Consider the following 23237-nt stretch of genomic DNA (forward strand, 5'->3'; position numbering starts at 1 on the left):
TCTGTCTCCATCTCTCATGGTCCTTCATCAAGATATACACGATCAGCAAACACTAAATTGCAGGATCTGGCCTTCTGAACGATCAGATTTGAAATTGGTGGGCCTAAAATTGAAGGCCTAAGTTTTCAATTAAAAACAGTTTTCTGTCTTCATGGCTGGGGATTAAACCTGGGGCCTTGTATGTGCTGTAGGAGTGCTCGCTCAATGAGCCACTCACCCAGCCCTCAGATGTCCTTGCAGAGAGGGTGAGACCAACAAGAAGGGTTGGGTTTCCCTTCCCTTAATTTGTGGTTCGCTGGCATTAACAAATTAACCTAAGAGCCATCTCACTAGCTTCTCCCCCTAAGGACTGAACCACAGCGTCACCCCCTTCAGTGTTGTGAGACTGGATCTGCTAGGCGATGTTTCTGTAGGTAGAACAGGTCAGCTGCACAGCCTACCTCAATAGCTTGCAATTTAGGTTTGGCACTGCAAGTTTTGCCCTGGTAGTCACGGTGCTAACCACCACAGCTTAAATAGAACTCACCGTCAGAAATGGGAAAACCAGCCAGGCACAGTGGCGCACGCCTTTGATCCTAGCACTTGGGAGGCAGAGGCCAGACTGATCGACAGAGTGAGTTCCAGGACAGCCAGGGCTACACAGAGAAACCCTGTCTCAAAAAACAAAGCAAAGCAAATTAGAAACTGGAAACTCAGAGCCCGTCACTACCCTGACAGTGAGGGTCAGCTCAGTCCATAAGAGTGACCAGCCGTCTGCTGCCACCTGAAGTTTCATAATTACCCCAGACTAGGTTCCTATAACAGTGCCTACCTGAAATTTCTGTTCAGTTTTTTTTTTTTGAAGCCTGAATTTACCCAGAAAATCAGGACGATACAGTAAGATTGGGACCACTTAGCTAGGACTTTCTTTAAAATTTATTTTTCATTAATCTTGAAAACTGTTATATACATTCGAAGTTTTTTTTTGTTTTTTTTTTAATATGGAGAATTCCCCACCAACGTATAGTACCTAAGACAGTGGGGGAACAGAGGGGACTTTGGAAATATCTGAACATTTTTAGTCGAAGTGAAATGGTGGCGTAATCAGACTGAGTCTCTTCAGACATGTGGATAGCGTTTGTGGCGCTTTTTCTTTTCCTCCCTTGCCTCTCGACACAAATTCGGCTTGTCTGGATTAGGACTTTGTTGATCATCCAAGTGTTGCTGCCCACATTGCTTCCCATTGTGCCTGTCATTCGCTGAAACCATAAATTGAGCCGCTGGTAGTAACTCCTGGCTGCTCAATTTCTTGACAGTAGCGATTTGGGGGTTGCTTTCCCCCAAACTGGTTACGTCTGTCTTCCGTCTCCACTGCGTGCATTGCTTCCCATCTCGACCCCACTTCCAGTAACGTCTGTATGTGAAATAAATGGCTCACGAGTAAGAGGCCCCTCTGTGTGTGCTGCGATGTATTACAAAGGCTCCCACATCACTTGTGTGGAGACTTGGCTCATTTCTGTTGTCTTTTCTTCTAGTGTTCTCAGTCTTTGTAATACGAAGGTCAGCCGTCTGGGTTATTTTGGTCCACCCTTTGGTTGGCCTGTTGTTTTGTTTTCTTTTTCTCCATCTCCGAGCTGGACCTCATAATCACACATCTTTGCTTTTCATTCCCACAGATCAAGGGATCAACATTTACCGAAAGCCTCCCATCTACAAACAGCATGGTAACTTAACTCGCTATCCTCGGCTCTGAAGTGGCGGGCTCAGCGGGGCTCCTCTGTTCTCTCCCAAAGGCTTTCTAGAAGCAGTTAGGATGGCACAAACTGGGGCACACTACATATTATGTGTGCCCTTGTAATCTGACAGGATACGCACACTGACTTGAAATCCATGTGCCTGGTAGAGAGAGTTTAGCTTAGATGGGAGGTTTCTGTCCATTTCGGGGCCCCGCCAAACTGTGCATCACCCTGTCCATAGAAGGGGAAATTGTGGTCACACAACAACAAATTGTCTCTGACCTTTTATATACTGTTGAATAATTTAACCTACTTTTAAATAAATTTGATGAGCTTGCAACTAGTTCAAATAATTAAAGCCAGTAAAACGAACCCCATAGTAGACAGAGCTGCAAGCCTGAGGCAGGTAAAGGGCCCATCCGTACTGCAGAGACGGCTGTGTGGTTCATGGGCATACGCCTTGTGTGTTCAGGTGTTCTCGTCCATAAGCACCAGTAATTTAGATAAGTGTGTCTCTTACATGCCTAGAAGCAAGGACTCATGAAGGTGGATTTATTACGGTATTTTTCACTTTCTGGGGAGATAGGTCTTTTAAACCCAAGAAATCACAATATTTTCTGCGAGTTTCATTTTTTTCCTCACCATTCTCAGGCCTCTCTGGATTTATCTGTCATTAATCTCTGGCTTAGATAGATAGCCCAAACTGGCTTTCCAATGAATTCTAAAAATTCCACATTAATTGTGTTTGGAGGTTTGAGGGCTGTTCTCAGAGTCTAGTCAGTAATGAGGAAGAATCCAGATCTCCGCTGAAAATATGTGAGAAAAAAACTTCAGGCCAGCATTGTAGGGAGGGGAAAAGTGTTTCTTTTGGTTTTCCTTTTCTTTTTTATTTTGAGGTTTTACATCCCGTGCTTGCATTTTAAGTTTATTAACATTGTTTTTTTGTTTTTGTTTTTGTTTTTATGGTTTAATGTCTTCCCATACACTCATTAACATGTGAATGTTAACTCCTGACACACCAATCCTAATGAGTAAGTACTGTTGGAAGTCACTCTCTTCTGTTTCCCATTAACAATAAAACACCCAGAGTTAGGTTTAGCTGCTTAGAGATGTCTGTAAATATTAGAGTCTCTGGCCCCTAGCTTCCTAAACAGCAATCAGACAAGAGCCAGGGAGGTGGATGGTGTTGGGCTTTGTGTAGAAGGAATGGCTCGGTTCCTTCCGTGATAACCATTTGGCAGAAGCCCATTTCAGCCTGTTGGGAGTGGTTAACACAGCACAGCAAGAGTACCGCTTGCCAAGGCTCGCTTGCAGAACTCTGCTCCATGCCTAAGAGATAGGTGTCCTGTCCCAAACTGGTACCTGTGCCCTGGAACATTTGCCAGAAAAAAAAAGTCACCTTTCTTCCTTTTTACTTAGAAGTCCAGTCTTGTGCTAACACTCTGAGCCAGAAAGTTACTTGAAGAATTGGAATATTCAAAAAATTGTTTCCAGATTTAAAAATATGGGAGCCCCAAAGAAAAGTAATTTAACTTCAGCCTTATAAATATGTTTTAAAATGCCAAGCCGGTTTGCCAAGTCAGCTAGAATTAGGGACTGACTGCTTACCCTGGTTTGTTTTGCTCCGATTCCGTGATTGGATTTGGGGCTCGGAGCCAATGAGTCCTCCACTAAGGATAACCCTGGGAACTAATGTTGCTTGCTGGCTCACTTGTTTGAACAGACCCCGAACAACTCTGGATGGGGACCATAAATCATATTGACGTCCTACAAGGCCAGAAGTGGATTTCTCTGTTTCAATTTCTTCTAAGATTCAAAGATCCATATAGAGTACATAAAGGGTTAATGAACTAGATTAGCATATCTGGCCTCTGGCCCCCAAAGACAAAGCCAGTTCCTCCCTCTTCATTGACAACCACAGCCAAATGTAACTTCTTCTGCTTTCTACTTAGCTCTTTATTTTCAAATTTCTAATTATCAAAATTTCTAGTCCCAAGAATATGTAAAAGTTAGAGAGTAGACAGATCTATGGTAGCCGAAGTGTTGAGAGTTCTAGCCTTAAAAGGTTCTGTGAAGAATGGAAAGTAATGTCTGGGGTGGTACCAGCATTCCTTACAGACCCATAGCTAAGTCACGTCTGGGTTGGTACCAGCATCCCTTACTGACCCATAGCTAAGTCACGTCTGGGGTGGTACCAGCATCCCCTTACAAGACCCATAGCTAAGTCACGTCTGGAGTGGTACCAGCATTCCTTACAGACCCATAGCTAAGTCACGTCTGTGAGGTGGTACCAGCATCCCTTACAGACCCATAGCTAAGTCACGTCTGGGTTGGTACCAGCATCCCTTACTGACCCATAGCTAAGTCACGTCTGGGTTGGTACCAGCATCCCCTTACAAGACCCATAGCTAAGTCACGTCTGGAGTGGTACCAGCATCCCTTATAGACCCATAGCTAAGTCACATCTGTGGGGTAGTACCAGCATCCCTTACAGACCCATAGCTAAGTCACATCTGTGGGGTGGTACCAGCATCCCTTACAGACCCATAGCTAAGTCACGTCTGGAGTGGTACCAGCATCCCTTACAGACCCATAGCTAAGTCACGTCTGGGGTGGTACCAGCATCCCTTACAGACCCATAGCTAAGTCACGTCTGGGGTGGTACCAGCATCTCTTACTGACCCATAGCTAAGTCGCGTCTGGGGTGGTACCAGCATCCCTTACAGACCCATAGCTAAGTCACGTCTGGGGTGGTACCAGCATCCCCTTACTGACCCATAGCTAAGTCACGTCTGGGTTGGTACCAGCATCCCTTACAGACCCATAGCTAAGTCACGTCTGGGTTGGTACCAGCATCCCCTTACAAGACCCATAGCTAAGTCACGTCTGGGTTGGTACCAGCATCCCTTACAGACCCATAGCTAAGTCACGTCTGGGTTGGTACCAGCATCCCTTACAGACCCATAGCTAAGTCACGTCTGGGGTGGTACCAGCATCTCTTACTGACCCATAGCTAAGTCACGTCTGGGGTGGTACCAGCATCCCTTACAGACCCATAGCTAAGTCACGTCTGGAGTGGTACCAGCATCCCTTACAGACCCATAGCTAAGTCACGTCTGGGTTGGTACCAGCATCCCTTACAGACCCATAGCTAAGTCACGTCTGGGTTGGTACCAGCATCCCCTTACAAGACCCATAGCTAAGTCACGTCTGGGTTGGTACCAGCATCCCTTACAGACCCATAGCTAAGTCACGTCTGGGGTGGTACCAGCATCACTTACAGACCCATAGCTAAGCATCCCTGGTTCCCACCTAGATGCAGCTGCCTTGGCAGCCCAGAACAAGGCTTCAGAAGATATCATCAAGTTTTCCAAGTTCCCAGCAGCCCAGGCGCCAGATCCCAACGAGATACCAAAGATTGAGACGGACCACTGGCCCGGTCCCCCCTCGCTTGCCGCCATAGGTATGCAACCCATGCAGCTAAGTCAAACCGCTGATTTCCTAGGAGAGTGTGAAATGAATTACTTAAAAACATGCAAAGAAATGTCACAAAGACGTTTCAGAAAAGTGCATTGATCAAGGGGCAGAATAGTGAAAAAAATGAACGTAACACCAGTGTGCATGCAAAATGCTTCGAGGTTATCAAACTGCCTCCCACAGCCTGGCTGTACGCAAAATGCACAGAGACCCAGAACTGGTCTAAAACTCATGGTGTGGATGGACTGGCTGGCTCAGTTGAATGAAAGCTGACCCGGAGCCTGCTGGCAGGGGCATTATTCTGGAGAGCAGAGTGGGTAAAATTGCGGGGCATCCACCAGAACATGTCCTCGCTCAGTTAAGTTTGTTTTAGACCGAGGTCGCCCGCTCCACTGCTATGAAGGGCTGTAGTAGGCATTCCGCAGTGTAGCTTATGTGTGAGTTTCCATCTGCCATTCCATGATCCTGTGCTCCAATGCCACATTGGAACCGTGTCATTCTTTGCTTTCTGCTTCCCAGTTGTGTCTGTATCTTCTCCGTTTTGTCATTAGTGAATGGGCTACCAAGCCCAGCAGCTGAGACCAAAAATTAGGTCAGTCTTACAGGAGTACAACTACCCTCATTTCTGTAGACAACCTGAAAGGCCTTCAGTGTTCCAAAAATTCTTAATCTTCCTGTTTAGGTTGTGTTGGTTTTTTTTTTTTTAAAAAATAGCTTATATTGGCAATAGAACTTCATTTTAAAGTAATTAAGTTATAGAAATAGTTGTAGAGAAATCTATTCTCTTTATCCACAAATATTCTATAATTAGGTTGATGAGATGTTTCTAATTCTTACAAACTTCGGTCTATTGATTTTTATTTGTATAAACTAAAGAGAAAATCCACATCGGCTTTTCTAAGCCTAAGAAGGAAGCAGCTGTCAATCTCTGCCCTTCAGGAAGTTTTGGGACTCTTAGGTTTCTACCCAACCGCATTGCTCCGAGAGAAGGGAAGTCATTGTTGACATCATCATCACTAAGTCATCTAGGGTTGCCTTGAATCCTGAAGTAAGGGAAATGCCTGCTACATTCATCAAAATAACGAAAAGTACAACTATTAGTAAATTTTATTAGACTAGGCGAAGTTTCTGGTTCTCCAACCAGGTTAATCTAAGTGATTTAGAAAAAACAACACTGACCTTAGCCTTCCAGTTGCTCAGACAGACACCTTCCGGAGGCCTAGAAGTGATGTGTCAGCTGCTGTATGCTCCAAAGTCACTCTGAGCTGTACTAAACCTGCTTTTGTTTACCTATTAGTAGCAAATTCCTTTGTGACTAATTTTTACTATGTGAGGAAGGGAAAGCTATAGACCCAGCCTTTAAAAGAAGCACAGCAAATCTGTTTCTTAATGGATTTACTAAGGGCAGAAGAAAAAGTGAAGTTTATTTTTTAAAAAGCCTAAAGCCAGGAGAAGAAGGAACTACAAGTTTTAAGAACTTGCCACAAGATAGCAACGGACTCAGCCATGTGCAGAAATGTGGATGTTTGGGTTCCTTGCTAGATAAAACTGACAGCAATAGCTGGAGGTACCAACCTCTCCACTTAGTATAACCAACTCTGGCCTGTAGTTGATGCCTTGAGACTCCGCAGCCCCAGCAAGCCCAGGTCTAGTTAGCAGACATGTGGAAAGGGCCCAAGCCTCTACCTTAGCTGCATTACACACTGAACTAGCGCATCTATCAGATGAGCCTGGAAAGGCCAGCCCGTGGCGCTGATTGGTGGTGGGCATCTTCCCCTGTGGTATTGTGCCCTTCACTGTGTGAAAGTCTGCTGTCCTGCTGCCTTGCCAGCCCGATAGACAGCCAGATGGGCTGGACCGCTAAGATCCCCCTGTCGCGGGGCTGATGTGAGAAGTTGTCTTTACTGTGGAACTAGGAACTGACATGAGACGCAGATCTAGCGGCAGAGAGGAAGACGAGGAGGAACTCCTACGACGCCGGCAGCTTCAAGAGGAGCAGTTGATGAAGGTTTGTCCTCGCTGCTCTCCTCAGTTCCATTCCTAGATGCCCCATGCTTGCTTGTTTTCAATAACTACCTTGTGCACACCACCAGGGAAGTAGGCGGTGCTCCCAGACCTCAGGGGTTTGCAGGCCAGTAGGAGAGGCACGGCAGGCCTCTGGTGACCCCAGGTGATGACAATGAGGCTGGAGGGTTAGGGGGTAAGAGAAGGCAGGGAGCATAAGACTGTGGGGTACAGGTATTAAAGGATGGATGTGGACAGCTCCTGTGGGCCAAGATGGGCGCACCCAGGGGCACGCAGGCCTTTCTAGAGGAATTTCCTTGGGATGGCATATATTGGCCCAAGCCTTTCCTCAGGACAGAATATATATCTGGGATGGTAAAATAGGTACCAATTGGTCTACCACCAAGAGTCCCCTCTTCCCCCGCTCCTTTTTACACACTCTTGCCTTTTGCTAGGACCTTTGGTACCTCAGAGAGCTAATGAATTCTAAACTCTGACCAATTCGGGGCTAATGGAGCCCTTAAAATGGTGTCCTCCAAAGATGTGAGAAGTGCACTCGGCACTGAGTGCATAGGAGAGAGAGTCCCGAGAGCAGCACTGGCTTGTGTAAAATGTGTGTAAACAGTGAGAGGTGGGTGTGAATCAGGATGTACAGGGTGGGGGCTCCTTGTGGGGCCACAGTTTGCTTCCTTCTGGACTTTCTAAAATATGTGTGAACATGCATTCCTTTTTTTTAAAATGGTTTTTTAAAGCAAACAATGGAATTTCTTGTTTAAGGATTCCAATCTTTAATCTCTCCCTCCTATATCAAAAATCATCAGATGTGCACACAACCTGAAACTTTTGGGGGAGGGCAAAAGAAGGGAGGTGATCTTTGAACATACTGCCTTTCTGGGGCTGAGAAGCTTCCCCACTGGAAAAGCTAGAACCTGACCCACCTCCTAAGGAAGTGCAGGCTCCGAGCAGGAAAGGAATGGCTGGTGGCAGCAAGTGCATCGTGTTTCCTTTCCTTTTTTCTCTCTGTGGACAGCTCAACTCAGGCCTGGGGCAGTTGATACTGAAGGAAGAGATGGAGAAGGAGAACAGGGAAAGAGCGGCCCTGCTGGCCAGTCGCTATGACTCTCCCCTGCACTCAGGTGAGCAGCGGACCCTGCCTTCTGTGCTTTAAGGGTGGGCTGAACCGCCTGCCTGTTACCCAGAGCACAGGACCAGCTTGTGTGATCTTCTAACTCCTTGAGTTCCGTCCAAGTGTGGGATGCTGGTCTGTGCGAGTATGTGATGCTACAACTACATAGGTCAATAAACAATTTCAAAAAGACTGTCCTGTCCAGAGATGCCGAGGTATTGAGCTGATCTGCTCCCTCCATAGCCAAGCTGCCTCTCAGACTCCTGAGCCTTCACAGATGAGATTCTGTAGCCAGGCCTCCCCGGGGCCCAGCTGTGATTGGCTGGACCATCTTGATCTCTTACACCATTGGTTTCTGGGGCAGTTACTGATGCCAATTCCCACCACACCTGGAGCATAAGCACCCACATATCTCTAGGCTGAAGTCCTTGCTCTGCAGACTTTCTTAGCTCCTATCTTTTTGTCTCCTATAACGTGGAAATAATGGTGTTCTTACCATTGAGGGCTCAGAGGAAGAAGGTGCACTTAGCTCCTGCCGGGGTAGGGAGCCATAGGGGTCCTGCTAGCTTCAGCTCCATCTGGACTGTGTGTCCTTCCTCTTCCTGCTTCTCCTAGAGATGATCACACATCTCCTGCAAGAAGATCACATACTCCCCAAGAAGGCAGTGTGTTGTAAGACCACAGCCCAATATCACTTGGCTTCTCTTCCCTAAGTCTTTAGTTGTGCGAGACCTCTGGCAATCTCACTGAATGAAACACTAGCAAAGTCTGCTTTTTTTCCTCACCCAGCTGCACATGCTCCATCGTCAAAAACTTCATCTCTCCCTGGTTATGGCAAGAATGGCCTTCACCGGGTAAGACTTCCTTCAGTTAATGGTGTCTGTGTGTCTCCTTCTCACAGTTTGTACTGGCAGATCGTCGGAATAATCTGACTCCTTTGTGTGCATATGTGATCTTTTTATTTTCTGTTACATTTTTATTATGGTTTATGCATGTCAGTATGTTCATGTGTGTGCGTGCGCCACATACATAATGGTGTATGTATGGAGGTCAGAGGTCAACTTGTGGGAACCCATCCTCTCCTTCCACCGTGTGAGTCCCCCACACTGAACTCAGGTCCTCAGGCATGGGCAGGTACCTTAACACCCTGAGGAATCTCTTGTTCTTTCTGCTGGGACACAGAACAGACTGCCACCTGCCTAGCTTCTTGGTGAATCACTTTAAGGTGTAAGCAGAGGAAAATGCTTCTTTTTCAAGAAGAAAGAATTGACTTGGATGGCCTGTGTAAGCAGAAGAGACTAATTAAGCAATAGCAGGCACTTTTTTTTTTTACAATAAGGCAAAAAGTACTCAGTTCATAATCTCTATAAAGAGAGTTGGTAACAACCACCTTCCCTTACCAAGCCTAGAATAATTACAGTTATGTAATTACTAGATGTAATTTCTAGAAATACATTGTGGGGATGGGGCAGGGTCTCTCTATGTAGTTCTGACTGTCCTGGAACTTACTATGGTGATCAGGCTGGTTTTGAACTCACAGAGATCCACCTGCCTCTGCCTTCTGAGTGCTGAGATTAAAGGCACCTTTAGAAAAATATTTCTGTCTATAAAGAAGAAATACTTGCCTGCTGGACATCACCATAGATGCCTGCAAAATGCTGCAATTTCATAATTCAAAGAATAAATGAGATAAATAGTGACCACCCAGGATTTTAGCCTGGGAAGGATTCTTAGGATCTTATAAGTCTGTTCTCCTATTTCCAAATCTAAAATGATCACGGGAGATTTTCCAATGATGATGTTTTCCTCGTTGCAGCCGGTTTCCACAGACTTTGCTCAGTACAACAGCTATGGAGATGTCAGTGGCGGAGTTCGAGGTAAGGCTCCAAAGGGAGGCCAACCCTGATACTGTCACTTCTTGTGAGCCTGGCTCAGGAGAGGCTATGTAATCACCTCCCTGCCTATGTTCACATTCTGTGTATCCCACAGTAGGGCCACAGCTCTCTTCTCTGAGTTACTAGCAAGCACAAAAGCATCAAGAGTGTTTTCTAGATCAGTGTTTCTCAACCTATGGGTTGCAACTCCTTTGGTGTCAAATGAAACTTTCACAGGGGTCACCTAATACCGCTGGGAAACACAGATATGTGTAGCACCATTCATAACAGTAGCAAAATTGCAGTTCTGAAGCAGCAATGAAAATAATTGTATGGGTGGGGGTCACCACAACATGAGGAACTGGGTTAAAGAGTCGCTGCCTTGGGAAAGTTGAGGGCCATGGCTCTCGATAAATACGAGCATGGGAAACCAGTTTCTAAGCAGTCTCACATTGTCCTTCTGCATGCTGAGTACTCCAGTGAGGGAGGTTTAAACCTACGTGAGGTGCAGCCACCGCCTTTAGAGGGCCTGTGGCGACAATAGAGAGGAAGGGTGTTTGATTGATGCCTGAAGTTGAAGCAGGCATTTCCTGGCTTCAGGGAAACCAATGGTTCCGTGCGTGGACTGATTAGGACTGAGGAAGGAGCATGGTTCATTTCGGAATGTTTCAGAAGTTACAGTAGAAATACAACAGGGTTACTCTTGCGATTCTGTGGATTTGGGAATGTTTCAGAAGTTACCGCAGAAATACAATGTTACTCTTGGCGATTCTATGAGTTTGGGAATGTTTCAAACGTTACAATGTTACTATTGGTGATTATGTGGTTTTTTTCTCCTGGTCTCTCCCTAATGATTTTCTTTTTCCTTTTTCAGACTACCAGGTATGGATGGCTTTGTCTTCCTTGAGTTGGCCACACGAGACAGAACATTCATTTTCTAGTCCATGCTGCTGCTTCAGGGGAACGGTTTCCATTGGGAGGATGACTATGGTGGTTGATTGTCTAACCGTTACTCCATAGCTGGAAGGAGCAGGCATGTCTGGTAGCCAGGTCATGTTGTCACTGCAGACTTTTCGGGTAGGGCATGAGCTGTGCCAGGTGTGAGAGGACTCTCTTCTCTGACTGGCACGAGCCCTGTCCAGGGTAGAAGTGAGTGGCCTCACTGGCGCGGGTGTAGACTTTTAGTTATGGTCTCTCAGTGCTTAGGGGCTGCCTTTTTCTTGGTTGTCCCCAAATTAAATGAAGCAGGACTCTTAGCCACTGGGAAAGAACAGTTTGCTCCCAAGGCCTTACTTTTCATCTTGTAAGACTGGAAGGGAACTTGAGAAGGGAGAATAAATCCAACCTAAGATAGAGAAAGAAAAAGGTAAGAGGGTCTGGTGATGTATCTTTTATTCTCGATACATCGGAGGCTGAAGGTTCTAGAATTCAGGGCCAGCTGGGCTACAGAGAGAGATAGACATAGAAGGAAAATGATGGTAATAGAAACCGAGTTTTTATGCATATGTCCCTCCACCTGGGCAGCCTCCATCAGGAAATAATCTGTAGTCATTAATTCATGATCTTTCTCCAACTTGATTACATCTTGTCAGTCTGACTCTGTAAGGATCTCACTTTGAGAAATGCATGGTAGTGAACATGACAAGATAGGAGATCTGAGAGCCAGCAGGGAGTCAGGGAGCACTCACAGCCCTGCCTGGGCTTCCGCTGAGATTCTCTGCTCATCACTGAGCACGCATGTCTGTTGCAGACCCTCCCAGATGGCCACATGCCAGCCATGCGGATGGATCGAGGAGTGTCCATGCCCAACATGTTGGAACCAAAGGCAAGTGTGACTGTCCCTTTCCTCTTGTGGCTTCCTGTTTGCTGCATTAAGAGTGTAAGAGCCTCCTGGCCCCAGGTTGGCATATCCAAACAAGCTTGTCCTAAGTGTCATGTTATTCCTGTTTGTGCCACACTCAGCAGATTTAAACCTTTACTGCCCACAGTACTCTGCTCACAGTGAGGTACCAGAACCCCTTCCCTATGACCTAGGTGCGACCTTGACCCCTGCCACATGCATCTCAAGGCATTTCCAGTGCTGAGTGGAACGGCAGAAGCCTGCTCCAGATTTTGTGATCAGTATGTTCCAGTTTGCCAGAAGTTTCTTAGGGTTACTAGCAAACATCTTGCATACTACATCTGATTAGCCATGGACAAACTGACATAGCTGGTCATTCTAGCTCCAGAACATTCTTTGCCTCAAGGTATCTGGTTGCCAGGCATGATGGAACACACTTTTAGTCTCAGAGATCAAAAGGAGGGGCCTGGATGACCTGAATTTGAGGCCAGCTTGGTCTACATAGTGAGTTCTAAGCAAACTAGGTCCACATAGTGAGACCCTGTCTTAAACAAAACAAAACAAAAGCGGTGTCCAAAGACTTGGTCTCCTTGATCCCTTAGTTGGGGCTTATTTCAGTGTGTCAGCTTCCAGAACACTGTTTTGGGGCCTGCTTGGCTTTATGAATTCCCAAGTCTGTTATAGCTAAGAGTGCTGAGCCCTGCACAGTTAGCTATAATCTAACAACATCATGTAAGAAGCAGCACGTATGCCTGCCACTCCAGATCTCCGCTAATGTTGACCTTCCCGACTCATTCATAATCAGTTAAAAATTCTTCCACTCAGAAGATCATTCCCAAGGCACAGCACAGCGTGAGTCACTGGTTGAGAGATGGCAATGTGCAAGAATCTGTCCCTGTGCCCTCACTAGAGGATCTTCGTACCCTCTCTTATTGGTATCCCTAGCATGCGTGTGCTGGACTTCGGGTTGTGCTTGTGAAATAAATGGATCCTAGTGTTCTTGACAAGGTGTTTTTCCTTCTCAGATATTTCCATATGAAATGCTCATGGTGACCAACAGGGGGCGCAACAAAATCTTAAGAGATGTGGATAGAACCCGGCTGGAGGTAAACAAAACAAAACCTTAACCTCAGTTAAAGATCTCTGTATATTGCCAACAACACACACACACACACACACACACACACACACACACACACACACACACATACCAGGGTACCTCTAAACAAATTTAAATGTGTATTTCCAGGGGAAACCTAAAGTAGTGGGGGGAAAAAAACCCCAACAGTTTCACATTGTAGGAGGCACAAAGGGCTAACTAAAATCTTGAGGCTCTCCAAGGGAATATCACTGCAGGATGGGAGTTTATAGCCATCCAGCCATTGCTCCTATCAGTGCTTAGCTCTTCCTTAGAAGCCTAAAGGTGGAAAAGACGGTGCCCGTTCTCAAAGTGTGTACAGTAAAGAGAAGATAGAATCTGCAGTTAGTTAGTGTGTGAAAATGCCTGGTAAGCTTTAGAATGACCGTCCAGACACAGCATGGCTTCATCGTATGCTTTTGGAAATTGCCTGCTGGTGTAATTAGGGCTAGAGTTGCAGCTCGGTCATCGCAATCACTCCTAAGAGATGTGTTCCCAGGCCCAAGTCTGCCCCATCTTTGTACCTATCTATCTGAAGGTTTTTTTTTTCTTTCTTGTTTTTCAAGACAGAGCTTTTCTGTGTAGTCCTAGCTGTCCTGGAACTAGCTCTGTAGACCAGGCTGGGTTTGAACTCACAGAGACTCATGTGCCTCTGCCTCCCGAGTGCTGGGATTAAAGGCGTGCACAGCCACACCCGCCTCTCAGCTCTGTCTGAATGGTTTTTTTTAGTTAAGAAACTGTTTTGTCTGCCGTCTCAGGAAGGATCAAGTTCATTCCCTAACACAGAGGAGTGTTTTTGTGGATGAGGTGAGGCTAGCCCCAATGATTTTAGCCTGTGTTAAAATGGGACTTCACAGGAGGTCTGGCCAATAAGAGATAAGCATCCTTCTCCCCTGTTAGTGGGCAGTGGGACGCACTGGGCTCTCCTAGGCGCCACCCTGGAGGCCCCTTTTGTCTTTGGCTGTTCCTGTCGTCCATTATTCTCTGTATCTCCTCAACATGCCAAGGACCTGAAGTGACAGCTGCTACTTCCAGCGTCACAAATCCCCTTCCCATGCCCAGCCGCTAGCCCAGTACTGAAGGGTAGCAGTGTGGTGGGAGTCTACCAGCTGCTCCCTCTGGTGGGAAGACACTGGGACTGGCCATGTCTGAGAAACAAGAGCCAGAGAGAGGTGGCCGCCTCTCTTCCCAGCCTGATGCCTCTGCATAACAGCATCAGTGTCTCTCAGTTTCTGCGGGGAATCCATTCCAGGACACCCTCCCCCAACAGATAATAAAGTCTGCAAGTACTTCCCCTGAGTCTTACAGAAAGTGATATGTATTTAGATGTATTTATATGTTGACTCCACACACCCTCCTGCATGCTTTAAATCATCTCTAGATGGCATATACCGCTGGGTACAACGTACATGATAGATCTGTTGCAGCACTGTGTGGTTTAGGGCAGGATGACCGGGGACACCGTCTGCACATGCTTAGATCAGACACCGTTTGGGAAGGGACACTTCACTTTTGATCTAACGTTGATGGGATCGGGGACGCCGAAGCCGCAATTGGCTGGCTGTATTCATGAACTGGGAAATGATCTCAAGGTCATTGTGTGACCATTAGGACTACTAATACCTTCTTGCTTCTCTCTCCCCAGCGCCACTTAGCCCCAGAAGTATTCTGGGAAATCTTTGGAATGTCCATACAGGAATTCGACAAGTTACCTCTTTGGAGACGTAACGACATGAAGAAAAAAGCCAAGCTTTTCTAAGTCCCCGGATCAATGACAATCAGGAAAAGACTCTCAGTGGTGGCGGTGCCTAGAGCGTTGTAGTAAGGCCCAGAATCATCGATCCGAGAACTTATTCACTACCCAGCAGCAACACTGAGGAAAAGTCTGATCTCAGCACCCATGGGTCACATCCCCAGCCAATCAACAGTAACACTTGTGAACAGCCATGGGGTAGAAACTTCTCTGTTCCCAAACTCAGCAGTGATGTCCACACGTAACCTTTCCACGTGACTACGTCCACAACAGGGGCTTCTTTCTCCTTTTTATTTCCCCTTTAATTGATGTGTAACTTAGCGCTGCCTGTACCTGTGAGAGTCAGCAAGTGCCCTTAGGAAGCCACACGGGAAGGAATGGCTGGGAGCCCCGAAGTATGAGTCTATTTATTATGTAGCACTGTGGCTGAGGAGGAGTCCAGAGCCCAGCGTCAATGTGGTAGCAACAACCTGGCCTTTCCTTTGGCAGCCTTCCTCTGCTCTTTCTGGGTCCCGGGAGAAATGGAACTCCCTCAGGGACCTGGGCAGTTCTGAGTTCATGGCTGAGTACCAGCAAAAAATGATTTGAATACGCTCCTTTTCTCTTCCTGTGTGCTGGGATCCAGTTGGCCAACTGCTAGGGGAAAAAATAAGAGAAAGGAAAAGGAAATTAAGGAAGCCCCCTCCTGAATGCTTTTTCTGCCTGACCATGTGCTCAGCCCTCTCTCCCTATAAACTGAGCTGGTGTGTTCACCTTTGCAAAGAAAGAAAGGAAAGGAAAAACGAGTTTCCAGATTGGTCCAGCTGCTGCTGGGTGGTTGTTGCCCATGCGTCATGTCTCTCTTAGAGAAGGAAAATCTGTGCCCTGCCTCTGTCCCAAGTTCTCCCCCTCAATGTCCCCTGCTGTCTGTCTAGCATCTGAGGGGTCAGGTCAAGCCCATACTGGTATTGTGTGTCAAGGGCATAGACCAAGGGAAGACTTGCTTTTCTCCTTCAGGTCTCTGCGGCTCTGAAGTCGACGGCTTTAGACTGAGTTCGTGTGGCCTAGTTTGTTTTTCCTTCTTGCTCTGACACACTGACACACTTGCATGTGTTCACGCCCGTGCGTTACTCACCCAGGGACGTTCTGTGAATCTGTCTGTGCTCCGCTTGAAAGTACCACGTTCAGTGTACCACACTGTGCTGCGACTTTGATGGGGCCTTTGCATGAGAGCATGTAACCCAGATCAAGAATGAGGTTTGGGAGGGTGCTAAGAGGTCATCATATGTGGTGAGCTGTGGAGACTCACGCTGGGTTCAGTTGCAGACCACAGAAGTGAGGCCAGGGTGGTCTAGGGCTCAGAGCATTTATCTCACTGGAGAACCTCCATACTCCACAACTCTCAGTGAAAACTGGAGCCTAGTTCTTTCATTACAAGGTGTGAACAAGGCCACATGATAAGAACTGGTTTGAGTTGAATTGTGAAGAATCTCTCCAAATCCACAGATTCTAACAGTCACATTTTTTTCTTCTGCTCTGGGGCTCTTTTTGGGAGTTTAAGCTCTGAGTGAAAGCCAAGGGGAAAGCATTTGAATTCTCTCTCAATCACCACTCAGCACAAAATCCAGAAACTCCTCCAAGGATTAGCATGACTAGCTGTCTGCTGATGCCAGCAGTGAGAGCAAGCAACAGATTCGGAGCCCATCCTGCAGTCCTGTGACTTGTGACCTGCTTCTTTGGGTTATCTTGCCTTACTTCTGCAAGGCAGTTAAGTATGAGAGCTACTCTCACAAGGCCGCATATGTAGACCCGTTAGCACAGTTATCAAGAGCGCCACACTGCGTGGCCTGAGTAGACGGGTCCAGCTCCCCTTGGTTGGGAGGCAGATTGCAAATGGTGGGTTCCCCGTGCAGGTCTCTTGCTCTTTGTATGTTTTCATTGTTTTGCTTCCACTGCCCTGCCCAGCACTGACTGCCTTAGCACGAGGCTGGTGTCACCTGGTTCTCACGCTACCCTGGCAATGGGCAGGATGGAGAGTGGGTGCCACAGTGTTCCCCTGCTGCAGTGAGCAAGTGTGGCCTGGCAGGAGACTTTGTCTGTCCAGTACAGAGATAACGGATGGCCCACCATGCTTTGCGCCAGGTTGTATGTCGCTGTTCACAACCACGCAGGTGAGAGAAACCAAAGCATTGGGGAGACAGGCATACCGCTCTCCATAGTACATGTGGATGCCTTGACATAGGAAAATTCAGCTGAAGGGGGAGGAGGGCAGGGACACTCCTCCTCTTTATGTTACAGAGAACTTTGAGTGAGTTACAGGACCTGCCTAGGATTGAAAAATTAAACTCTTAAATTCTTGCAATAACAAAATCCTGCTTTCTTGACCATTTGAACTTAGTCCCCCATCTAACTTGGGGGAAAATTGGTATTCCATATCAGCATACTAGTTAATTTGAATTGTATCATGTAAAAATGTATTTCTAGAAAACACCAATAGGAACCCCGACCGCCCTGGGGAAGGAGTGATGGGCGGTGTCTCACCAGGGTCTCAGCCCATTCCCTTGCAGCTTCCAGCCAGAAAGATACATGGAGGATGATCCGGTTTTAACCGCCAGACCCATTGTTGGGGCTGTGGTGCCATATCTCTGCTATTAAAGGGATCCGCATGACTTACCTTGACATGCCCAGACCACAACACGGGATGTGGGTGGTCTTCATTTTACCCCACCCTGATGAACACAGGAAAATTCCAGTTCCTAGAAATCAAAGCGACTTGTTCACTTGGGGGAGAATCTATGTATGGCAGACGTGGTGCGTATATTAAGGGCTATATTTTTTAGCATCTGACCTACTTGTGACTTGGCGTGTGTGCAGATTGCATGATGCAGAAGCGGCTTCTGTGGCCACGTGGCAGTCTCAGTGCTTCCCCCAGAACTTCACCAGGAGAGGCCAGACCCGTGCATCGTCTTCCCGTGCAGCTTACTAGAGAGAGAAACAGCCTTTGAAAACAGCCAGCTCTGCATTTCATACTCGTGTGGAGTTTGTGATGAAATATTTTTAATATGACTCCTTCAACAACTAAACATGAACTGCCTGTTCTCTGAAACCCCAAAGAGAAACACTGCAGTTAGTGGGTTCTAAGGTGCAAAAAAAGGGGGGATAGTTTTCTATCTGTCCTGTCCTCTGCTCTCCCCAAGTCCCGACTCTGTTGCCTCCAGCCTGAGCCTTCTCTCCCGAGGCACAGCCCGCCTCTGTCGCTTCCATTTCTGTCTACGGTTGCTCGCCTCCAGCGCGGAGAGGTTCAGCTGGTGTTTCTAAAGCAGGACTTCTTTGCTTTGAACCAAACATCATTTTCTAAAGATAGCTTCACCAATGATGCCGTCAAAAATATCTGCTTTTGCAAGTTTGAAAATTAACCTCTTTTGAGTCTTCGTTAAGAAAGAAAGAAATCTCAAGCAAAGCTAGAGTGGCATCCCAGGGCATGCTGCCGGACACTGGCATGGCTCCAGGCTGTGTGCTCCAAGAACCCTGCTCAGAAAAGATTTCTGGTGACTGCTTAATCTGTACTTTCTGTGCCCTCCTCAATTTTGAGTTACGTTTTTTTCTTCTTTAGACAAACCAAGGCTTTGTATGCTTCAAATTCACTCTTTCATGCCCCCTTTGAAGAACTTTCTATCCAGAAAAAGATAATCAGAGCTTTGGATTTGCGGTGACGTGTCTTCCAGGGGCCACGTACAGGGAAGGAACACCCGCCTCTCCTGGAGCAGAATGAGCAAGCTTCAGTATCTACAAGGCCACGGTTTCCATTGTCTCCCCTTGGAGCCGAAGGAGAGGGAGACAGACAGGCATGAGATTGCTTTCACTCGTGTGTGTGTTCAGTGTTGTGGCAAACTCACCGAGAAGGGCCAGTGGCTGCTCACCCTGGAGCTCTCTAAGCAATGGATGTGTGCAAAGCAAAGTTCAGCAAAGCCAACTTTTTTGTCCCAGAAGCTTAATGCAATTGAGTGGCAGATATCGTTAGTAAAATGCTTTTCTGTGTCTCTTCCAAGAGTGACAGTCCCATGAATCACTTCCCATGGGTGAAAGAAAGAGACAAGCCTATGTGCATGGATGTTCAGAAAGGTTATGATTATGTATGAAAATATTTTCCCTATGGAAGAGGAGACAGTCATCCACTGAATTGACGTTTTGGGGGGTTCTCTGTACAGATGTGTCTGGTGGTAAATGTAGGGGTTTCCATGAGATGCCAAAGACCCTGCATCGAATCTCTTGTAATTTGGTTAATGGGATTGCTTTGATGAAAGAAAGCCTGCCCACTCTTCCTTCCTTCCCTCCCCTTGTTGGTGATGTGAATGCAGGTGTTCACAAGATGTTCTTGAGAAGCTGTGCCGTGTTCCCTGTGGAGTTGAGATGGTGTGTGCCAGTGCCTGAGCACCTGGTGCCGGGTGCAGAGGGGAGCTTGGCCTGCAGGCCCCATCACTGAGCTGTCCTTTTCCAGCCTGCTCTGTGCTCCCATTACAGGCAGCGCACACCACCCTCCTTCATCACTGTACTCAACTCTGTGAATAAAGCTGTGTGCTTCCTCCCTGATAGCCTCCAGCACTGCTTTCTGTTTCCTGCTTCGGTTGGTCTTTTTAAAGGCTCATCCTAGTTTTAAAAGTATCAGTCAAACTCCCAGGAACCAGAACAAAGAGCAAAGTCAAAGATATAGGAGGTTGTCTTTGTTTTAATACTTAAAAAATGTATTTTAAGTGTATATGTATGCACACGTGCAAGCATGTACAGAAGTTGGTGCTGGATTCTTGAGCTGCCTGAAGTGGGCGCTAGGAACTGAACTCTGATCCTCTGCATGTTCCTAGACACAGAGGCATCTCTCCATTCCGCCTGGTGTTTTTCTGTCATATTCATTGTTGTTTCACATAACACAGATGCTTTCCTGTAGTTTGTCCAATAATTCAGGCCTTAATGACAAAGGTGACTAGAGGTACATTATCAACTGGTGTCCCAGTTAGGATTTCTATTGCTGGGAAGAAACACCATGACCATGGCAACTCTTAACAGAGGAAAGCATTTCACTGGGGGATTGTAAACAGATGATGCTTTAGCTTCCCAGCCACCCAGACCCAGATAATCACACAGAAGCTATATTAATTACAACATTGTTTGGCCAACAGCTTAGGCATATTTCTAGCTCGCTCTTACATCTTAAATTAATCCATTTCTATTAATCTATATATCACCACAGGTTGTGGCTTACTGGTAAGGTTCTGGCATCTTTCTCCTTTGGCAACTACATGGCATCTGCCTGACTCCACCTTCTTTCTCCTCGCATTCAGATTAGTTTTCCTGCCTACCCATATTCTGCCCTGCCATAGTAGCTTCTTTATTAACCAATGGTAATAAGACATTCCTAATCTACAGAGGGGAATCCTACATCAAGGGCTCGCTCACAGTTTCAGAGGTTTAGTCCATTATCACCATGACTGAAACATGGCAGTGTGCATGCAGACATGGTACTGGAGAAGGAGCTGAGGGTGCAAGGTCTTGACCCACAGGCAACAGGAAGTGAACTGTGTCACTGGGCATAGTTTGAGCATAGGAGACCTCAAAGCCCTCACCCATAGTGGCACACTTCCTTCAACAAAGCCATACCTAATAGTGCCACTTCTTATGGGGGGGGGGGGCGTTTTCTTTTCAAACCACCACAGTTGGGTGGCACTGAGCATGGGGAAAGCCTTGGGTCCAGGACCCACCCACACAAACATCTAGCAGCGATCTTATGGTGCAGCTAGAAGTGATGTTTGCTCTTCAGTCTTTGGGATAAGACTGAAGACTTGAGGACAAGACTTCCCAAGCCACTGTGAGCACGGGCCATGACAGTCACCTAGGACACTGTGGGGGAGGTGTCTTCCAATCCTCCACTTCGTTATCAGTCTTTGCATGAAGAAAATCTCCCTCATCTGAGACCTAGAGACAGACCACTCACGGAGTCTGTGGGCGTGTTGGTTCACTGCTCTCAGAGAACAGTCAGGAAACCCAGCCTCCAAGCTTAAGGTCCACACAGCTTGGCTTCCACCAGCAGCAGCGCCTATCCCCAGCTTCACCACCAGGGGTCACCTGTAGTCCTTGTCATGACTTCCTTGTGACACTGGACTCCGGTGACCACAAACGAACCTCACAGGAGAGTTCGCCTCACACAGAAAGCTGTCTAGTGGGCAACGGTCAAGGCAAGGCCACTTCCCTCCTTCCAATCCCTGCCTCTGGCTTTGACCCTTTCCTCTTCCAGACATGCCATGTTTGTTCCCACTAGGGCAGCTTTGCAATGATGTTTCCTCTCTACAGTGTCCAAATCTCCAAGGAGGTAGCTGATGGAGAGAATCTGCTGCCAGGGAAAGAATGCCATGTCCACTGTCAACTCTGGAAATCAGCCTTCCCGACAATTTTTTTAAAATTATCTGTGTGAATTTCCTATGGGCTCCCCAAGTCTTATTGTAGACAAGGCCACATACACATGCTTGGCCTGAGCCTGGCCTACTGCAACAGGCCTTGGCACACTCACGATCGACTGTGGTAGGCAGTAAGTGATCGTGGTTGCCTCCCTTAGCTTGGCATGCATCTGCTTTGTAGTTTAATCCTGGGGACCCCTCTTTGCTACCGTCAGACTATCTAGTCTCAGGTCAGCGCGACTCCCCCAACAGCCCTAGGAGGCTGATCACTGTAATTTCACCATGCAGGTTGGAAGCCAGAGCTCAGAGGCTAAGCAAGTATGTCTGACTACTCAGTAAGTAGCAGATCTGTCTCCATAGAATCCCATGTTGCTTTCCTTCAAGTCCCTGTCCTTAGAGCAAGGACGGTATCTCACATAACATCTCAGGGCCAGATCCATTTGTTGTGGCCTCGAGTTCCCTCCCTGCTACCACACAGCAGCTGTGAATGACACTCCAGAAAATTCCTTTCTAATCAGTTTTCAGGCTCTGCCAGCCCAATCTGCTCTTCTGCCGAATGGACAAAGAGGTGAGAAACCCCATCCAAAGATCATGATGACACATGTTGGTCACATGGTGCAGTGCCTGGGACATTAGCTGCTCCGGAAATCCCAGGGATGCTTACAGGGAGTAATTAGCCACTTAGAAGCTCGCTGAGTCTCATTGTCTTCCGAGGTACGTTGAAAGTGGACATATGGAGAGATGGTGAAGGCACTGAGATATGGCTCATGAGAATCCTATGTGAGGGATGGCATAGAACGTGAGGGTCTCCCACGGATGTGGATGTGGCTAAAATCTTTTCCTAGGGAAGATGGAAACGAAGCCTACCCTTCCTTCTGAGTCACCAGTGACACACTGAGGTGTGAGTCCACCAGGTTCACTCTGGGAAACCCGAGAGTTTACTAGGCATATAGAGCAATGGGTAAGGTTATAGGGAGGATCATGACTGACCTTGAAATAGCCACACTTGAGGAAGGTCTGCACACAGCATGAATGATGGTTCCCCCGTGTCCACATAGGTGGATCCACCTCTCTAGGCCCCCCCCCCCCAACCTATAACTCTAGTGTCTCCCTGAGGCTTCCTGCAATTAAGGCAAAATTGCACACAACTGGTTGGTAGGAGTGACCAGATGTCTGGGGAGGGTCCCAAGACTTTCCCGACCCTTCTTCTGTGATGGAAAATCAACAGTTACTTTGCTCCTTGTGGGTTCAGCTGTGGCAGCCTTTTCTGAGCATGCCCAGATGAACCAAAGATGGTGGCAGTTGGCTTGGAGGGTTGTCCTGTACACAGTGGGTAAAGGTCTAGTCCTTTATAAATGATCATTTGAGGATTTCCATTTCTGTTGTAAGCTTTTTCCTCCCTCCGGTCTGAATAGGAAGATCCAGTGGTTAAAGCAGGCCCACAACCTCTTAGACGCGTGTACAGTAGTTCATTAAGATGGATTCTGGTTATTAGCAAGAACAGGAAAGCATTACATAGCGAGTGCAGGGTGTAGCATCCAACAGCTTGGGTCTGAGTTCTGGCTCCACTAATTATTAGCTGCATAGCTAATGAAGATCTGCCTAACGTCACCAAGTCTCTATTTCCATTTCTATAAAAGAGGAGTAATCATTAATAATACCTGCTTCAAAGTGAAACAAGACCTGGCATGATACAGACCTCAGACCCTGAATTTGTTAGCAGACTAACTACTGTGTAGTAAAGGCTGGCTGCCCACTCCAGCCCTGACCCCAGCTTATTCTGTGCTCTTGGGCAGATTCTTACACCACTTCCCTTTTAGAGAAGAAAAAAGACCCAGGAAGATTGTGTCTTACTCAGTATCGCAGGATGGTTGACAGAAATTTA

The 23237-nt window shown here is 47.0% G+C and overlaps 1 protein-coding gene across 6 annotated transcripts in view; it reads left to right on the top strand.

Annotated features, from left to right (window-relative positions):
- Ablim1 (actin binding LIM protein 1) overlaps positions 1-19498 on the top strand; it is a 285120-nt gene extending 265622 nt beyond the window's left edge. For 4 of the 6 annotated variants that reach the window (XM_085694144.2, XM_085694145.2, XM_087907737.1 and 1 more), the window contains 6 exons: positions 1656-1703; positions 5032-5178; positions 7109-7200; positions 8227-8332; positions 9112-9176; positions 10139-10245. In XM_085694144.2, the coding sequence (XP_085550270.2) occupies positions 1656-1703; positions 5032-5178; positions 7109-7200; positions 8227-8332; positions 9112-9176; positions 10139-10228 (548 nt within the window). In that variant the 3' untranslated portion in view covers positions 10229-10245. Of the gene's footprint in view, positions 1-1655; positions 1704-5031; positions 5179-7108; positions 7201-8226; positions 8333-9111; positions 9177-10138; positions 10246-11070; positions 11079-11946; positions 12022-13061; positions 13143-14819 lie in introns of those variants that run through there. The other 2 variants (XM_085694146.2, XM_087907738.1) reach the window with 2 other exon arrangements.
- Positions 19499-23237: the final 3739 nt, after the last annotated feature.

The sequence above is a fragment of the Myodes glareolus genome, chromosome 7, assembly GCF_982192425.1.
Source record: "Myodes glareolus chromosome 7, mMyoGla1.1, whole genome shotgun sequence".
NCBI lineage: Eukaryota > Metazoa > Chordata > Mammalia > Rodentia > Cricetidae > Myodes > Myodes glareolus.